This window comes from Quercus lobata, chromosome 8 (genome assembly GCF_001633185.2).
Source record: "Quercus lobata isolate SW786 chromosome 8, ValleyOak3.0 Primary Assembly, whole genome shotgun sequence".
NCBI classification, from domain to species: Eukaryota; Viridiplantae; Streptophyta; class Magnoliopsida; order Fagales; family Fagaceae; genus Quercus; species Quercus lobata.
The window spans coordinates 63,929,677-63,950,382 of NC_044911.1; the positions used below are offsets into that span (position 1 = coordinate 63,929,677).

The 20,706-nt window shown below is 37.1% G+C and overlaps 1 protein-coding gene across 1 annotated transcript; it reads right to left on the bottom strand.

The window, feature by feature from the left end:
* Positions 1-407: 407 nt before the first annotated feature.
* Positions 408-4,137, bottom strand: LOC115958060 (laccase-12-like). The gene is made up of 6 exons (XM_031076422.1): positions 3,898-4,137; positions 3,642-3,793; positions 2,986-3,230; positions 2,640-2,768; positions 937-1,896; positions 408-831 (listed from the first exon to the last, which is right to left on the bottom strand). Exons 1-6 carry the CDS (start codon positions 4,021-4,023, stop codon positions 701-703), a joined length of 1,743 nt encoding a protein of 580 aa, XP_030932282.1. The 5' UTR covers positions 4,024-4,137; the 3' UTR covers positions 408-700.
* Positions 4,138-20,706: the final 16,569 nt, after the last annotated feature.

Sequence of the window (20,706 nt, forward strand, 5' to 3'; positions counted from 1 at the left end):
TTTGGTACGGTGGTTGCAGATTGCCCTCAATGTGCATCTCGTGTATGTTACCAGTGGACCAAATGTGAACACAGGCACTCTTTTGTGCATGATTCTTTTTTCTTTTTTCTTTTTTTGTCTCTCAGAAAAAAGTTCTCATGTTTGCTTCTTTCGTGGACAAGATGGATGCTATCCTTTACATTTTCTATTACTCACTTTTGAGTTTTGCTCTTTCTTGCTCTGCTTTGTTGGCTTTAACCAACATCCTCCAAGATACATGGCATAAGGGCTGCCTTCAAAATCTGGCATTTTGTGATGCTTTCCACATTATATTGTTCATGTTTCTTTAGTCTATGTATATTGTTACCGTACTAGAAATAAGAAGGATCCTTAAATTGACTGAATACAAATAAAAGGTGCACACCATAAAAATATTCAAAACTTTTTAATTCATTCTTTAACAATAGATATAGAAAAAAATACAACTAAATCCAGAAATATGTAGGGTCTACGGATAAATAGATGGTACATAGTATTGCAATTACTTCACCATCTCCTATCTAAACCCTCTTTATCTATCAAAAAGAACAATGAAACATAACAAGAACTGGGTCCCCAAATGCAGGGAAACAAACAGAGAAATTGTATAGTAATAGTAGAAAAATAGTAACCCCAGTTACTGGGCTTGTGAATTTGTTGGTATGTATTTGTGTTGATTATCCTAACAAAGTGGAAGATCTAATGGAGGAGGCTGTATGGTCTGCAATTCCCCAAGTCCATTGTCTACAAAGAACACCATGGCCAAGCCCCAGGTGATATGAACATCCAAGTGACAATGCATTAGCCAGGCACCTATGTAAACATATGATTTTAAACATTAGATGGTTGAATTCATATCTATGAAATAACAGTTAGTATATTGGAAATTATAATCTATGTGTACTTCGGAAAATTTACCTGGATTGTCAGCAACAAATCTAATGACTGCCCATCCATTCACAGGTACTGCCACTGTGTTCCTAAGAGGTGGATCAACAAGGTTAAATTTTGAGGTATCAGTCTTAGAATTGAAATTTCCAAAACCCTCTGCAATGATGTAGAAATCGTATCCGTGAAGATGAATTGGGTGGTTCTCAGGGGTGAAGATACTTGTGTCTTGTAACACAATCTGCACTCTTGACCCGAACTTCAACTTGTACCCTTTAGTCCCAGGAACAGGTTGCCAAAGTGAGCGGCTAACATTGCCGGTATAATCAAACTGCAATGGTGGGTTTGCTGGGAAATCAGTGGTAAAAACTCCTGGTATGCCTTGTTGATATGCCTGCAAAATAGAAATATTGTTTGGGAGCGCAAAAGACACATTGTTCATGCTGGCAGTAAAGCGTGTTCCATTAGGTCCTTGACACCTCCTGGCTTTCAAATGTTGTGGGCATTTGTTGAGTCCAAGGCCAATTGTGAAGAAGAGGCTCTCATCAAGTTCAGTTGGCACCTCCACTTTCCTAGGACTTCTGAAACTGTTAGAAAATGCAGTGACAGTTGGTGTGTCATTGAAAGCCGGTAGAGGAGGCATAATTGGTTTGCTTGCTGCACAATTTGTGGCAGCACAAGGGGCAGACTTATATTCAAGAATGGCTGTGGTGGTGGTGTTGTCAAATGGTGCATTTGGGGCACTAGCATAAGCTCGTGCTGCTATGTAGTATCTAGCTGGAGCTTGGTCACCATTGATCAAAACATCAGTGGTTTGGCCAGGTCCTAGCATGAGTACTGTGGTGGTGAATGGTTTGGTGTAGGAGGCATCAGCTCCAACAACTGTGAGCTTGTGGTTTGCAATTGTCAAGAATAGCGGTTGGTTCAAGGCGGCATTGATAACTCGGATGAGGTTGGTCTCGCCGGAGTCTATTGGAACAATCAAAGTGTCTGCATAGGCAATCAAGTCATATGGGTCATCTTCTTTGAAATTAAGCCATGCATATGATGAAACAATTGTCAATTTCACTACAAAAAAGCTTAGACTATGAAAATGTCTGCAAGGCTATCAAGTCATGCAGGTCATATCGTTTGAAATCAAGATAGAATAATCATGCATATGATAAATTTTTGTCATGCAGGTCATATCGTTTGAAATCAAGATAGAATAATCATGCATATGATAAATTTTTGTATCAATTTACCAACCAAAATAAAACCTTGGCGGATAATCAGAATTTTTTTTTTTTTTTTTTTTTTTTTTTTAAAGACTAGTGGCCCATGTCCAAGCCAAGTCGCTAGGCCCAATTAACAAGGGAAAAAAAATCTAGATAGTAATTGATGACCAAAAAAAATAAATTGAAGCAAAAGAGTATCTACGCAATTTAATGTATTACAATAATTTTCTCATTGTCATTGTCGTACAGTTGTAATTATTATTAGTTTATTTCTACCCAAAAAAAAATATTATTACTTTATTTTTGGTAGTTTACAAATTAAAGGCAGTCCATAAATTGTCACCTATGTGCGGAGAGTATACACATTTTTCAGTGTCATATTATTGGTTCTTTACTAGCTTTGATTGCTTATCATGTGGGGGTGTCATGAATATCACCTAAAATATTATACAATGGTTTATAAGATAGAAATGATAACTAATTAATTTATTAAAAGATTCATTCTTAGAAGCAAACCTTTGCTGGAGCAATTGTAAAGATCACCAGGTTGACCATTGATGGTGTATGCATCTGACACGTTTGGAGCAGCTCCTGTTCTAGTTGCCTCTCTCACAACATCGATGGGATTTGCATTCCACCATTCACCTAACAATCAAAGTTAATTATTATCACCGTTAATTAGATACCTACGTAGTTCATCATTATTACAATCATAATTTTCAAAACCAAGATCTTGTTTCCACACTATGTCATCATAACAATTAAAATTGTCACTTTAAAAAAAAAAAAAATTTAATGCCAAAAAGGAAAAAGAGAGAAATCAAGTGGTATTTGTGAAATAAAGGAGCGTCAATTTAATTACCAAGAAGAAGAGCTGTTTCACGCTTTGGCTTAGTGAATGGGTATGAAGCTCCTTCTTTAGGATGAATGATTAGAGCTCCATAAACAGTGGCTCTAAGCCATGAGCTATGAGCATGCCACCACAATGTCCCTTCTTGTCCTTGAATTGTGAAACGATATGTGTAACTCCCTCCTGGCCGAATTGGGCACTGAGTCACAAATTCTGGTCCATCTGCCCATCCTGTTCTCATTTGTCGAATACCATGCCTAGAAAATATAAATTATTTAAATATTAATTTTATAAAAAGAATAGTAAAGTAAAAGAAAATTTTCCAAGGAGGATTTTTCTATGTAATGTGACCATATATGCATGCATGTCCCATGCATAAAGATTTTTTTGTTTTTTTATTCAACAGTTACAATAATAACTTAGGTCGCATTTGGATAACTTATTTTACTATTCAACTTATTTTTGCTACTATTTATAGGCCCACTACACTTTTTAGTATTATTTATAAGTCTTATTCTATTATTTCAGTTAACTTTTACATTTATCTACAGTACTTTCAACAAAAAATTTTCAGTTTCAACAAAATAAGTGGATCCCAAACAAATCCTTAATAAGAGATGAGAAATTTCATGTATGGATTTTCAATACTCAATAATGCATGTAATTACCAGTGAATGGTGACATTGTATTGAGCTTTGTTAGTGACTTTGACAACCACAGTGTCACCATTATTCACTTCCAAGGTTGGACCAGGATATTGCCCATTCACCGTGATGGCGTTCTGGGTTTTGCACAGCCTCTTCACTGGTGTTGCTTGAATCTATTTCATGCCAAACACTAGTTAGCATTCAAAAGGAAGAAAAAGAAGAAGCAACAAAAAAAAAAAGTGAAAAACAGAAAGAGATATAGAAGAGGAAGACATACAACAAATTCGTGTTGGTGAGTAATGGGATCTGCCAAAGTCATTGCCGAAGAAGCAAAGAGAAGAAAAATGCCAAAGATGATGAAAGAGCATTGAGAATTGGCAAAAAAGTTCTTGGGGGCTTCCATCTCTTCGAAGGCTTTGTATGACTAATGATGCTTGAGGTGATAATTGCAGTGAGGAGTAGTGAGGGACAAGAGGCTCCTTTTATAATAGGTTATAGGAGAGAGAAAGTTGTTTGAGGTTGGCAGATTAGGTTTTGATTGGAAAAAAATGCTCAGATTCCCGGGCTAACTTAGTTCAACCCTAAAAAGAGTTGTTGCACCCACTGGCCTATCAAATTTAGTGCATAATTTCATTAAACGCTTGCTTGACAAGCCTTCTTTCTTTTGGGGTTGAATCTTTTCAACAAAAGCATCATTATTACGTGAGAATTTGCGGCAAATTTGTTTCACTGCTTTTAGAATAACTTAATAATTAAAAGTACCGTTAATTTGATGCTCATATTTTGCATGTGTATCTCAATATACGTATGAAAACGAGTGAATTATTTTTTTTTTTCTTTTCATATGAGAAAAGAAAGCCAAGAAAGATATGTAGTCATGGAGCACTCTAATGTTGACAATCAATATTACCATTGAAAATAAAAATACTAAGCCTAGGTTACATATGTAAGGCCACACCCTTAGTCCCTTGCAAAACACATTAATTCACGTACGTTTTTTACTTATCTTTTTCTGAGTGAAAATATACATTTTCTATTAACTTGGCCTCTCTTAATCGATGGGGTGACTTTGATATGTGATAGAAGGCTTAGAGAAAGGGATAGTTCATTATTCTTGCATTAGTCCAACTTGTCCTGTTCCTTAGAATTGTGGAAATAGAAAAAGCAGCGACAAATGAAAAAGCAGTGCCTAGAGTCCACTCCTTTATGGGAAAAGTACTTCAAATAAGTTTTCTTTGATGAGGCAGTGGCAAGTGGCAACTGGGGGTTCCGATTGGTTCAATTCTCGCTAGGGTAGGTGAAAAAATAAAAGAACCGTGCCAATTTTTGGTTCTAATTTTTTTTTTTTTTTTTATTCAAAACCAAAGCAAATTATGTGTAGGATCATACTAAATACAACCTTCTAAAGTTTAATTTTTATAAAAATAAAATAAAATCATATTTTTAAACTTATTATTTTCTTAAAAGAGTCCCGTTAACGGTTACATTTAAGACAAATATTAATAAACCATTTTATGAAAGTTTTAATATTATTTTCATGAAAAATATAAAAAGTAATCAATATAATTTTTTTTCTTAAATTTTTTTTCTAACTATTTCGTAAACTAATGCCTTTAAAGTATTCGTTAATTTTTTTTCATTCTTAATAAAATAAACCAATTAAATTAAGTTAATCACAAGATTTTTCTTCTTCTTCAATCTCTGCTTATTTTCCTGTTTTTATGTCCTTAAAATAGTTCATTTGAATATCCTTCCTTTATACAACTCAGCCAATTTCTTAAACCTCAAGACATATTTCCAGAAATAAATGTCCTAAACACAATTTAATCAGTTTTTTAAAACCACTTAATTAACTAATTTCTTAATCTAAGTGTCCAAATCATTTATATATCCTAATAGTTTCTTCAATACAAATAAACAACTCAAATAATCTATAAATAACCAACCCTTGTTCAAGAACTAAATCATTTGCCGATGCCCAAAAAAAAAAAACTATATCGTTTGGGTTCATATCTAGTTTCAATTATTAGATCCATTATCAAACCAAACCAATGCAAATTGGCCCTTGTGTGGTTAAAGTCCTGCAAATTAATTGCTCCGATCCCTTTATGGACCAGTATCCTTCTAAGTTATAAGTTTTCTTCCCCACGCATCAAGTGGGTCCACCAATTATATGTAACACCATCTCATTGGTACATTATTATTTTGGGATCTCTTTGGCTTGGCTTTTTTTTAAAATGAAAATAATTTAATTCATTTTTTTATTTTTTGTATTTTTGTCTACTTTGAAACAAATAAGCGCATAACCAATACCAACAATTACTTGTTTGATGGGGATAGTCAAATAAAGTCAAATAAAAATGGCTAACGAAGTATTAGACTATTGACCATTTCTCATATATTTATTTATTTTTGGTTATAGATCTCATGATTAATGACTGAAATCTACGTACAAACTACAAAGACTAGACGAAGCTGTTCACATGTGAACCCACCTAAGAGTACCATGATGGCCCAAACGGGTAAGGATGATCGGTTGGTTGAACATACATACACAAATTAAGACATGGGAGAGGTGTACAAGTTTGCTTTACACTGGGTGGACCATAACCACCGACTAAATCAAGTCTCCTTTGAAAGGAAAAATGAGTACAGAAATATATATGTTTTTATTAGGTGGCAACCTTATATATATATAAATAATAAAAAAGGAAATTTGATTGGGTCCAACAGCCATTCAGTTGGGGATACTTAAAACACAGATAAATGAGATCGATAAAATTACACAAGAATTAGGTAGCCCGTCACTAAACAAATAGATACGAATGGTCTATAGGAAATGTTTTATTGGCATTTTTGTCATGCACGTTTTGTATGTTTGATAAACCAAACAAGACCCAGGATGCTCAATTTTCTATCTCACCCGCTAATGATTTATTCATGGTGATATTTGATTGGGATCTATTGAGGTGGTTTTGGATCAGCTTCCTCTAAAGCAATAAATCTAAAGACAAAATTGATTTTAAAATTTCACAACTATGGACGTAATTAACATGTTGTGATTGTTGTTAAGAAAAGTAGTAACAATAACGGACTCATGTGAAATTGCTTTTGTTCTAATTATAATTATCGTATTAACTAATAATGTAAATAAGATAGTGAAAAATTGAATGTCTCTAATATTATTCCTCCTGAAATGCTAACTTGGTGATCACTGAAATGTTATTAGGCGCTAACAAAGAGCCTTTTTCTTTAATCTATTTTCACAGTAATGCTGCGTGTGATCATCAAAAAGTTGGAAAGAGATGGAAATACATAATCATAAAATTCACATCCGACAGGGGAAAACGAAATTTCCCATTATAGTAAATCACGGTGACCAAAAGGAAAATAATGTTCAAGGCTAGAGTCCCTTTGTTAAATGCGCCTACACTCCCTTCCAAGGAGAAAGAAACAGAAAAAAGGAAGAAGGTAGGGTTTTGTCTATGATTGATGGAGACCACACAATTGAAACATTCCAAAGATAAATAAAAATATACTTGCTGTAACTATAGAATTTGGCATTCTTTTTCATGAAATTATCACATCAACATTACAACGATAAATGACCTTTAGGCTAGTTGGCATTTGGATCCAAACTGGGTGATCTTGTATAGAATATAATGATTCAATTAACTGTTGGCAAAAAAATAAATAAGATCACATCAACATTGGTGACAGCTAGTTGTAATCCTTATATCCGAAAATTGAATACTTGTCAATATCAGCAAAATTATAACCTTTTTCAAAAGGAAAAATAAACTGGTTTAAGTCTTGAAGTTGTACAAAAATCTTAAAGCACAAGTAAGGGTGATAGATCATTTCTAGAGCCTAGCGGCTTTGTCTAGTTCTCTAAAAGAATGGATGGCTACAAATACAACTGAGTGATAGCAACCAAGTTCAAAGCTCAAAGTCTCTTGGAATGGAAGGATGTAATTTTTTTTTTTTTTTGGTTAGGATTAGACAGGCGAGGATGAATCATGAAAGAGCAATTAACATAGTTGGGTGAGTTTGTTACTGACTTTTCAGAATCTTAACAAGAAAATTAAATGTACATGACAAGTCGTTATAAAATAAAATGAAAGGAAAAAATTGACTGAAGAGCAGAAATCCTTTATTGTTTTTATTTTCTTTAATTAGGTTGTTTACTGTTTTTTTCTTTGGTTTTCATTTTCATTGGTTGTTATGGTGGGTGCGAAATTGTACAACTTTGAACAAATTCATGTTATGATCTGTCTGATCCAAAAAAAAAGAATAGATTCTTAGAGTTCACACTCAAGATGAAGGTTTAGCAGTATCAATTAGCATCTCTTTTTTGCGAAAAGGAAAAGCTGATGTCTATTACTTAACGGAACAAAAGTGTATTTGATGGTTTTATTGAGGTAGCATGTGGAAACATCATAGAAAGCTATATGACAAAAAATTCAAAAGGTTGCTAGGAATTATATGGGTACTTTTCTTCATTATCTTTATCTTTTATAATGATCAATATTCTGTTTGATCATATTCGCTTAGTGAATTAGAGACTATGACCTCATCTCTTACGCCTTAATCAAATTAATCTTCTTCTTCTTTTAAGAATCAACAAAATTAATCCATTTGAGTTCTAAGTCTCAAATTTATGACTTACTGATATGCTTTTAAATGCTTCAATATTAATTATACAACTAATAAATTCAACTATTAAGAAATTAGTTAGAAAACTTAAAATGTACACAAAAAAAAAAACATGATTCACAATGTATAGAACCTCTCTCTCTCTCAAGATTTTATTATTCCTATCCTCACAAGTGATCCATCGTTATCTATATAGCAAAAAAATGAAAAGATCCATCATTATCTGTGTCCCTTCCCCTATATGGATTTTTAGGCTCATTAAAAAGGGGAAGTAGCTCAAGTTCAAATACCTTTGGTTTGCTATAAACTAATCTTCAAGTAACCCAAGGTCATTTGAACGGAAATTTCAGGGAAACTTAAGAGAGAATTAAGAAATAAACATTGATTGATTACTATGATTCAAGCAAAGCACTGCTTGTACCTTACTTAATATAAACACAACAAACCCACAAATTGGTAAAGCTTGTTTCTTTTTTTTCTTTTTTCTTTTTTCCTCCTTGTGAGTCACTAGACTCACTACTTATTCAATTGTCCCGAAAATTCAAGCAATTATTCGAAGCTGATAACAAAGTCCTTTTCCAATACCAAACTATAACAGAAATGAAAGGAACGAGAATTGAACAACTCAACCACTTTCATCTTGTCAAAAAAAAACTACTTTCATCTTGTCCCGTTTGGCCACGTTAGCTTGGACCTTAATTAAAAACAATAATAAAAAATAAAAAAAAGTAAATCACACTTCTAAAAGTCAGCGACAATAAGCTATGCCCGGTCACATCTGATATATTGTGTACGAGTTCCCTCTGAAAAAAAATCCGTATCAAATGTTAGGTTCTAGTTGGTACGTGTATTTAAATAATAATTTTTTATTTTTTAAAAAATAAGTATAAATAAAAAAATATATAAAAATATATATAAAGTATAATGTTATTAAAAAACTAAAAATATATATATAAATACATGTACCAAACAGACGCAGCCACTAAAAAATCTAACGAGCAAAGTTGAAAGGCCCAAAGGTCCATATCCAAGTACTTCTAGTTCACCAGGATTTTGATTTTGAGTTAAAACGGCGAAACCAGTGTGTACAGTACAAGTACAACCAAACGTATTGTCAACTTTCTCTATGCACTGGCGGCTCCACGTTTGGGTCAGGTAGTCACAGAACCACCCTGAAAAAAAAAAAATTATTATATATAAAATTTAAAATTTTTATATTTTTTTACTTTATAAAAAATGTGTGACCATCCTAAATTTTTTTAAGCCCAATATAATTAAATTTTGGACAAAATTTAGCAACAAATTTGGTTATAAATTAAAGCTAACAACTCCACTCAATATTTTTTTTTTTTGTTGGATATAAATTTTAACAATTCCACAATTCGATTGCATTTTTTTCTTATATCCTCTATACTTGCAAAACTTCAAGAAAGTTAAAAATCAATAGCTTATGCCATCAATCAAATGTTTAATTTTCTAGTTTTTGAAGTCTAAAATTATACGCAAAAAATAAGTTTTCGAATCAAATAGTAAATAACATCCGATTGACATGAAACTTGGGATGTGTTTTAAGAACATAAAAAACATACAATTCAACGGTTAAATTTTCAAAATATGTAGTCATGTTAATTTGTTTAGTGAAAGTTGTAGTCTTAGGCTACAACTAAGTTTGTAGTCAAACTTTAGTCCTTTTAACAATATATTGGGCTTTTACAAACAAAAAGAAAAATTTTATTTAACTAAAATTTTGAAAGGAATATAGCTTGCCACATTGATAATGAGATATAACTATCTTCTTTATTAAATATTCTTTAATGACCACCCTAGAAAACATTCCTGGAGCCGCCACTATCTTGATGGCCTCAATTGTATTGAAAAATTGTAGAATGAATAAAAGTTCTTAAACTTTTTGCGAAAACTCTTATTTATATAATCTATTTTGATTGGATTCAAGTCATTTCCATTATTGATATTATTTTTATTATACATTAATTATGATTGACCATATCAAAATTATATATTAAAAAAAAATGTTGTATCTCTTGAACTTTTTATAGTGAGGAAAAAAAATGATAACTGCTAACAATTGGCGATGTTAGAAATAGTTATAGTTATATCCAAAAAAAAAAATGTTAAATTTCAATTAAGTCCATTTTGCTTTCAGTGGTCTTTTTTTTGTTCAATTTAATTCTTCAAGTTGTTAACTTTTTTTTTTTTTTAGGGAATTCACTCTGTTAAATTAAAATGAGTCAATTCAGTCTTTTCATTCAAATTCGGATATTATTTGCCGTTAAGTAATGTAAGGACAAGATTCGTAACGACCCGTAACAGTGTTGGGTTTGAAAGGCTAGGCCTCAGTTACCAGACGGTGGGTTTTTCATTGTGTTCGTGCATGATTAAGTTATTTTCGCCCTAGGAGTCTTTCTCCTGGAGGCGGGCTGGGAGGCTCTAGTTTTTTGCCATTTTTCCCAACCCCCTTTTTGTGCACTAACTTTTACATTATATAGTCCTTCTTAGTTGATCCTAACCCTCCACTTGTTGGTCAGGCAGGTGCTTACTTCTGTACCTGTCCCATCAGCTGTCCCCTTTTACTTTCTATTAGTTGCGAGGATCGAAGTTACAACGTCCAAGCGTCTTTTCTCATTAACATGATCAGGACGTTGGCCGGTGCATTTAATGCGGAGGGGACGTATTTTCCCTGAACCTATTTTGCACCGTACCTCCATGTGAGCCCTATTCCACTCACATCCCCTTCAGGGGACTATTTGGGGATGACCTTCACTAAAACGTTGCTCTTCTCATCAAAGTCTTGGAGTGCCGAGGATAGGGTCATCCTTAGCTGTTCCCCTTAACCCCTTGGCCTTTGATCACTCGTCCTCGGCACACTACCTCCTCGGCACGGGCCTTGAGCCCGGATAGAGCGTGGGCCGAATCATAAGCTCCCCGGCCCTACAATAGCCCCTCAAAATCCTACTATCCGACTTCTCAGACGGATAGGAGGGTTTTGATGACATCATATATCTACCAATATCTGTCCATCCTTGTCACCTATCGGTTCCCGAGACTTTTTATCTGCCCTAGGTACGTTCCTAGAGCCCTTGGAAGGCGAAACGTGGCCTCATTAAATACGGGCGGCTTTGTATTTCCCACATTCTACGGCATGATGAAGATTGAATGGTCGTGATCCCTTGGTCTTTATGGGCGGGAAAATTTGTGCAGTTACCCTAGAAAGTATAAGAGATTTTTTGGAACGGATCTGTCTCTTCAGTTTTGCACTTAAGAGTTCTAGCGCGTATATCCTGGGTTCATCTGAATTTTCGTCCAAATTCAAGTCTATCTCCAGCACAAAAAGCCTATCCGAAGCGCATTTCCTCTTTTATGTAAGTTCCCTACCTCCATTAACTCGTGCTTTTTCTTTTCTGGGTTTGTTTTTCGTTGTTTCCCTTTCTTCTCCCGTCACGGGTTGGGTTTTTTTAGAAAATCATAGAGATGGCTAAATTGAGACTGAGGAAATTAGTAGATACTGAAGAGGCGATGAATAAGTTCATCGTCAATTATAGGATTCCTCCCAACGTAAGTCTGAGGCATTGTAAGATAGGGGAATGGCATTATAAGAGGGAAACGGGCGCGGTAATAATTCCCGTCCTCGCCTTTGTAGAGGGGGGTATGAGAATCCCTACGGGGCCGGTAATGAGGGGTTACCTCAGGCACTTCCGATTAGCCCCCACCCAATGCGCCGGCAACGTTTTTAGGATTCTGGGTTGCGTGGACGCTTTAAACAAGAAGATGGGGTTAAGACTGACCCACCATGATGTGAACTGGTGCTATAATCTCCAAAAGTTGAAGGGGAAAACCTTTTACATGAAGTCAAGGGACGAAAGGGTTCGATTAATCCAATGCCTCCCTGACTCCAACAAGGGATTAAACAAGAATTTCCTTATCATCTCTGGTGAATGGCACGATGGCGATCCGTGCCCCGTAGTAGAAGGAGAACCAGTTGGGGTACTGGGAATGGAAGGACGATGAGCCTTAACGCCATTCTAATCTGATGTTGTTCGGTAACTAACCATGCATGAGTGTTTTTCTTTTTATAGATCTACATGCCTACCAACGGCATTTTCACTTAGTCAACCGGGCGGATTTGGAGACCGTCTTACAAGCGGCAGTTTTTGTAAATGACGGAGATGGTCAAATCCGAGTAACTCACAAAATACTAGGGTACCTTCTTGTTCAGAAGTCATTTGCGGACGCAAGGCACGTGATCAGCGCCAACCGTCCTTGGCTTCCAAAAATTACCGTGGTCGAAACAGGATTTTCAATCTCCTAGGAACCATCTGTCCCCGAGAACAACCCACCGGTGGGCCCCTCCTCGTCTCATCAAGTAGCAGAGGACGAAGGCGAGCTAGACCGGCCCGAGGAAGGTTTTGGGGTATTTGACCAAACCCACCAATCCGAGGATCCTCCTAGTGATATAGGGAACGCCACAACCCCATGCTCCTTCCCTACCACCTCAGCCCCAGATTGTCCAGACTAGGTCATTTTCCACCAAGTCACAGCCACAATCCCCTCGCCCCAAACTTCCTGCTTCCTCCCAACCAGCTCTGCCTCCTCGATCGGAAGGCATTGATTCAAAGAGAAAGAGGAGCCCCAAGGGCAAGGAAACCATGGACAGGGGAAAATCCCTACCTTTTAAGGAGAAGGAGGAGGCTCCGCGCACAAAACAACTAAAGATTGGACACCACAGCAAGGGTAAAGAAACTGAAGTCCAATCCTCTCAAGCAAGGGAAAGGGGATCGAGGCCCAGTCCTCGCCAAGCGCCTGGCTTCCTGCCCCAATGCTTCACGGGGGTCCGTTACTGGAAACTGCATCCATGAAGGACCTTAAAGATGGCGAGGGTGGCTACGTGGCAGATGCACTAGGGAGAACCATGCTACTTCCTACTAACATAGATGGTCTGAGGAAAATGAGGATGCAGGAGGTCTTCCTTAGTACTAAGAGGTACTTGGGCATGGTAAGGTTTCTTAAAACCTAAAACTTTATTAATTCTCGCTCCTGGTTTGTCATTAACTATGCGTTTATCTCCCCTGCCAGGCTCTCCAGGCCACCTATAGGATGGAGGAAGAGGTGAACAATAAGAGTAAGGCAGCCGAGAATGAACGCACCAAGCGCATAACGGCCTCGAAGACTCTCCAAGCCTCTGAGGATGAACTCACCAAGGCCAAGGCTAACCTAACAGTTGCTATCCGTGAAACAGATAGCGCCTCGGTGGGCCTAGCTAGCGCCCAAAAACAGGCCGATGATCAAACAATGCGTCTACTTGAAGCCGAGGATCAGTTGCAAATAGCTAAAGATCTTATCGAGGGTTTAAATAAGAAGCTGGCCGCGGCCGAGCATGATAAAGGTGTGGCGGAGTATGCCCGTGATGAAGCCCTAAGAGCCAAGCGGGAGGCCGAGTTTGCTAGAAATGAGGCTAAGGTTGCCAAGGAAACGGCCGAGGATGATGGTTATAATGCGGGGGTAGCTGAAACCCAAGCCATCCTTAAAGCCCAGATTCCTGGAGTATGCAGGCTTTATTGCTCCCAGGTTTGGGAAGAGGCATTGAAGCGAGCTGGGGTGAATGCTTCATCCGATTTGTGGAAGGCGGAGAACATATTCTACCCTACAGCCATCCGCAAGGCCACTTCCTCCAGCTCCGTGGCTATGGGTGACCAACCCGAGGAAGGGGTCACTCAGTCGGAAGACTTACAGGTCGGCGGCTCTCCTGGCAAGATGCTCAAAGAGGGAGAACTTCAGGATGTGATAGAAATATCTCAACATACAGATCTTGGGGCACATACAGAGGTCACTGAGCCCATGGTTAGCACTCAGATGCCTAATGCTGAGGAGCCAGCCACACTTGCTCAGCCCCCACAAGCAATTCCCCTTGCTGTGGTCCCCAAGAGTACCGATCCTGACCCTGTTCAGCCTTCCCCAGAAGGGGCTACCCTCCAGGGCGCCGAAGCTGATTCCGCTCCGCCATCCCAGGATGTGGCCGACGCAAAACTAAAGAAATAGAAACCCTGGCTAGGCTTCGTATTTGTTTTCAGTTTAACGATTAACTTGTCTCTTTTTCATTTTGAAAACTTTGTAATCTATTGGTAGTTTAAACCTGTTGAATATGTATATATATGAAATCTTTTTCTTCCTTTTTCCTTTTAGTTACTTGTTAGTTGTCCTTGTCGATACTTACTATTGTTTATGAATTCTGAACTAATTTATCTTAACACGTTTGAATACTTGCGCATGCGATACATTTTAACATCATGTTTCAAAACCCTAGCTTACCTGCACTCGCAGAGCCTTGGACTCATTTCTAACCCTTATTCAACGAAGATATAGGCATCATTTTAGATGTCACGTGTAATTGCTAAGTCCTGCTTAGAGTCCAGATTTCTTTAAAGTAGTTGGTTTCCCCATAAGCTTGAGTCCGAGGACCATGCAATGCCTTGGTTCTGTCCAAAACTTGATTTTGATAAGTAGTTGGTTTCCCCATAGGTTTGAGTCCGAGGACCATACAATACCTTGGTTCTATCCAAAACTTGGTAGATATTGATAAGTAGTTGGTTTCCCCCTAAGCTTGAGTCCGATGACCATGCAATGCCTTGGTTCTGTCCAAAACTTGATAGATATTGATAAGTATTTGGTTTCCCCATAGGCTTGAGTCCGAGGACCATGCAATGCCTTGGTTCTGTCCAAAACTTGATTTTGATAAGTATTTGGTTTCCCCATAGGCTTGAGTCCGAGGACCATACAATACCTTGGTTCTGTCCAAACTTGGTAGATATTGATAAGTAGTTGGTTTCCCCCTAGGCTTGAGTCCGAGGTCCATGCAATGCCTTAGTTCTGTCCAAAACTTGATTTTGATAAGTATTTGGTTTCCCCATAGGCTTGAGTCCGAGGATCATGCAATGCCTTGGTTCTGTCCAAAACTTGATAGATATTGATATGAGGCCTTGGCTTTAGGGGAATTAGCTCCTCGGCTAAGCCCCTAAAACCATTCATGCGCTTGACGCTACAAAGCGCAGCCCTTAGTCAAGAATCATAGCCCCTAGTGAAACTTTACATTAGAACTCTATAACCAGCTGTTAGCAATGACAAAGGAACTTGTCTCGACCTATCGTCTATGCCAACACACAAGCCTTCCCACAGACGACGCCAATTGTAAAGACAAGATTCGTAACGACCCGTAACAGTGTTGGGTTCGTACATAAAAAGGCCCAAACAATATCATTTGTAGAGCGTGGGTTTGAAAGACTAGGCCTCAATCACCAGACGGTGGGTTTTTCATGGTGTTCATACATGATTAAGTTATTTTCACCCTAGGAGTCTTTCTCCTAGAGGCGAGCTGGGAGGTTTTGGTTTTTGGCCATTTTTCCCAGCCCCCTTTTTGTGCACTAACTTTTACATTATATAGTCCTTCTTGGTTGATCCTAGCCCTCCACTTGTTGGCCAGGTAGGTGCTTACTTCTGTACATGTCCCATCAGCTGTCCCCTCTTACTTTCTATTAGTTGCGAGGATCGAAGTTACACCGTCCAAGCGTCTTTTCTCATTAACATGATCAGGACGTTAGCCGGTGCATTTAATGCGGAGGGGACGTATTTTTCCTGAACCTATTTTGCATCGTACCTCCACATGGGCCCTATTCCACTCACATCCCCTTCAGGGGACTATTTGGGGATGATCTTCACTAAGACGTTGCTCTTCTCATCAAAGTCTTGGAGTGTCGAGGATAGGATCGTCCTCAGCTGTTCCCCTTAACCCCTCGGCCTTTGATCACTCGTCCTCGGCACACTACCTCCTCGGCACGGGCCCTGAGCTCGGATAGAGCGTGGACCGGATCATAAGCTCCCCGGCCCTACAAGTAACAATACCATTTTAATCCAGGAATTTATTTTATTTATTTTTTAAAAAAAATACAAGACATATTCTTTTTTGAGTAAATTGCAAATTACACCCCTAAAGTTTGGGATTGACTGGATTTTATACCCCAAAGTTTCAGAAACTTGATTTTACACCCTGAAGTTTAGTTCCGTTAACAATTCACACCCTACAGTTAGTTTCTGCTGTTAAGTGACAAATGTGCATGCTGACTTGTTTTATTCTTGCCAAATCAGCCCCAAAACCATGTCATTTCTATAAATATATATATATATATATAAACTTACCTGGCACTATACAAATGGTACCGTTTTGCCCAAGCTAAAACACAAAAAATTCATTCCTAAAACTACACCGTTTCAGCCTAATTTTAAAATCTCAAATCAATCACTTGTATCATCAGCTATTCCCAAATGTCTGAGCAAGCCTCATCATGAACCCATCCACCTGAAAGGTACCGGCGGCAGCGGCTCATCGTAAAAAAACCAATCATCTATTAGGTGTAAAAAAAACCAATCATTTGTATAAAATAATAATAATAATAATAATAATAATAATAATAATAATAATAATAAGATCTCATTCCAATATGGAAATCTATTAGATGTTGAAATCATCTACACAATAGAACAATCATGGGTTTGCCTAACCAATCAGCAATAATCCAAGTTCTTAACACATGAATTAGTTTAGAACTCAAGTCAACACTCATGGGTTTGCCTAACCAATCAAAAATCATGGGTTTGCCTAACCATTCAACAATAATCCAAGTGCTTAACAACCTAATCTCAAGTCGACACAATGCGAGCTTTCCTACACCATAATTAGTTTAGAACTTACAGTCATCATTATAATCTTTTACACAGGTATGTAATAGTGAATAAAAACAGTAATCAAAACTTAATTATAAAAAAGAAAAAAAGAATTATGAAAAATCATCAATAGCTATGAAAATAGCCTAAACCATATCATATCAAACAGTGATCAAACCTCACCATTGTTGTGGCCGTTGTTGTGGTCACCGCTGGGCTGATGGTTGAGGTTCACAGGAGCCGAGGAAGTTTGTCAGGTTCACGATGAGGCCGCTACTGCTGGGAGGGTTCACAATGAGCCACTATCGTCGATACTTTTCAGGTGGATAGGTTCACGATGAGGCTTGCCCAGAGATTTGGGAATAGCTGATGATACGAGTGACTAATTTGAGATTTTAGAATTAGGCTGAAACGGTGTAGTTTTAGGAATGGATTTTTTGTGTTTTAGCTTGGGCAAAACGGTACCATTTGTATAGTGCCAAGTAAGTTTATATTTTTTTTATTATAGAAATGACATGGTTTTGGGGCTGATTTGGCAAAAATAAAACAAGTGAGCATGCACATGTATCACTTAACAGCGAAAACTAATCGAAGGGTGTGAATTGCTAACGAAACTAAACTTTAGGGTGTAAAATCAAGTTTCTAAAACTTTGGGATGTAAAATCCAGTCAACCCAAAACTTCAAGGGTGTAATTTACAATTTACCCTACTTTTTTTTTGAGGTTATGATATTGTCTTGGCACATAACCACCAGCAGATATATATTTAATGGTCTTAAATGATTGGAGAATTAAATTAATTCAACCAAAAGCTGAAGTAGAAGAAATAGGTAGACCCAGCAATTATTCAACTAGAAAATAAAAATAGAACCCAACAATTAGTGTTCCAAGATCCAGAGGCGACGCCCATGCCCTCTAGGTTAATAAAATAACAAATAGGTACCTAGTTGACACAAAAGCAAGAAAGTTTGTATGAAGGATTGGTTAAAAGACTATGCAAGCACATCAACTTTTCATAATATTTTTCACAATTTGTTGAACAAGCAAGTTTGATTTTCACATTAACTTACTACTAACTCCTTTGTTTATATATATATATAATTAAAGGGAAATGCTAACGAATGCCCCCCTTAGGGCACTGGTTAATAATTCAATTAAAGAAAAATTTGACATCACTTTTATAGAAAATGAAAAAAGTTGTCAAAACATTAATTACTTTTTTTTCTTTTCCCATAAAAACTTTTTTTAACTGGATTCTTAACAAGTGTCCTAAGAACACTCGTTAACATTTAAATAATTACAATGGGTGAGACTTGAGAAAGCATTTGAACCACGTTTTTACTAGAAATGGCATGAATTGTCAGTTGCACTAAGAAACTTTTGGCAGTTGGCACAGCTTACCAGCGAAATTGTGAGAAAAGTTTTATCATTTATGTAGAGTTGTAGACTTGCAGGAATAGATCAATTAAAAGGTTTCCTCCATGGTCCCATTGACTTGCTTTAGATATGGTTTAGACTATAGAGGCCTAGTACGTAGCACCAAGTACAGAGGGCATTGAAATCTAGTACGTACCAAACCCATCACTGGCCGCCCACACCGTGTGGGCGGCCAGTGATGGGTTTGGTACGTTTCTGAAATTAAAGGTTTAGGTGGATTGGTCAAACTTAGAGAAGATTTAACTCTGTGTACTGTATAGTTCAAATAAAGGCTTGGCCCAAACAACTTTGACCGAAAGGCACTAGTATGGGCTGGCCTAAACAACGTGCAGACTAGTTGGACCGAAGGGCGTGTGCATAGTTTGCCTTAACGATAAGGGCCTAGGCTGGCCCAAACGACAAGTGCAAAACCTCTATTACCTGGATTTTCTGTTCCACCTATGTGGGCTTTTTTTGGGAGCATATTAACTTCAATCGGTGAATATGCAACCCCCGCAATGTGACGAGATAGTCCAATAAAAGGTGAGTTTCAGTTCACTCAATTAATAAAGTCTCTAATAGTTAAATAAGTTATTTAGAATTCAATCCCTGTCTATACCAAAAACTTATTGATGTCTTACTCTGATACTAAAAAATTATCATCAGAAGCGGATGTCATAGGTTAAAACTCTCTCAAAAAAAGATAGTTTAATAAAAGAACGTCAACTTAATTAAAATACCGCATAATCACCAACTCAACAATTACCAAATAAGACACATAATTCTTTCCTCTTCCTATGCCCAAATAGTCTCAAACAATTGAAAAGTCACCCTTATCCGCCACCATTCACCTCCGTGGTTCCGCCTATGTTTTCCAACAAGTGCCATTGTGGAGTGTGGAGTGGCATCAATAACCCACCAATGCCACTCCAACCAACAATCACTAACCTCCACACACACATTGGCGATGTTAGAAATAGTTATAACCATATCCATAAAAAAATATAATAATAAAAAAAAGGGGTTAAATTTCAATTAAGTCCATTTTGCTTTCAGTGGTCTTTTTTTGTTCAATTTAATTCTTCACGTTGTTAACCTTTTTTAAAATTTTTTTTTTTAGGGAATCCACTTTGTTAAATTAAAATGAGTCAATTCAGTCTTTTCATTCAAATTCGGTAATAATTTGCCGTTAAGTAACAATACCATTTTAATCCAGGATTTTAATTTTTTTTTTTTTTTTTTAAAAAAAACCACAAGACATTCTTTTTTTTTGAGGTTATGATACTGTCTTGGCACATAACCACCAGCAGATATATATTTAGTGGTCTTAAATGACTGGATAATTAAATTAATTCAACCAAAAGCTGGAGTAGAAGAAATAAGTAGACCCAACAATTTTTCAGCTAGAAAAGAAAAATAGAACCCAACAATTAGGCTATGTTTGGTAATAGTTTTTGTTTTTTATTTTCAAAAACTTTTTTTTGTAAATATGAAAAAAAAAATTCTTATATTTTTTAAATAAAAAACATATTTGTTTAGTTGAAATTTAAAATATAGTTTTTTGAAGAAAAAAAATAAAAAATAAAAAAAACTAAAATAAGTTGTTATTAGGATTTGAACTCCAATGCTAACTGTAGGGGCAAAGGCCCAAGATCATACAATGCGCCTTGGGTTCCGTATGGGGAATTCGACCACGGCCGAGGAGAAGGCTTGGGTGCCAAAAAGGGCTCCCGGCCCAATTCTTGTGGGCCTGAAGATGTTTAAAAGGCGGTCCGAGGAGAAATGTTTCCTTTGACGTACTAAATATGGCTCAAACATGCACTCTGCCTGCTAGAAGGATCCACCTCAACGAGCCCTAGTAACAAGGATGAGTCCCACAAGCCTGTAAGAAGGAAGAAAGCGTAGGATGCCAAGGGTGAGGTTGCAGCTGCCACATTAAATGCATGGTAGCTACTTTTCTGTCCGCATTAATGTGAAAAGGACTTGTGAATAGTATTGCCTTGGTTACCTCAACTCACAGAAAGATTGGGGGGGGGGATGTCTGATGGAACAGGCACTCAAGTGAAGGTCCAGATGATCAACAAGTGTAGAGTCATGATGACTTCAAGAGGGCTATATAAGAGAGGGGAGTCCCCATGAAAGGGGGAGGGAAACGGAGAGCAAAAAAACAGTGTTAGAACCATAACTTTTGAGCAAGGACCGATATACATCCTCCACATCTCCTCGGACTGAACACCTAATGGACATGAAGGGGATTTCCTTACTTTCAATTGTTGCATGGCCCA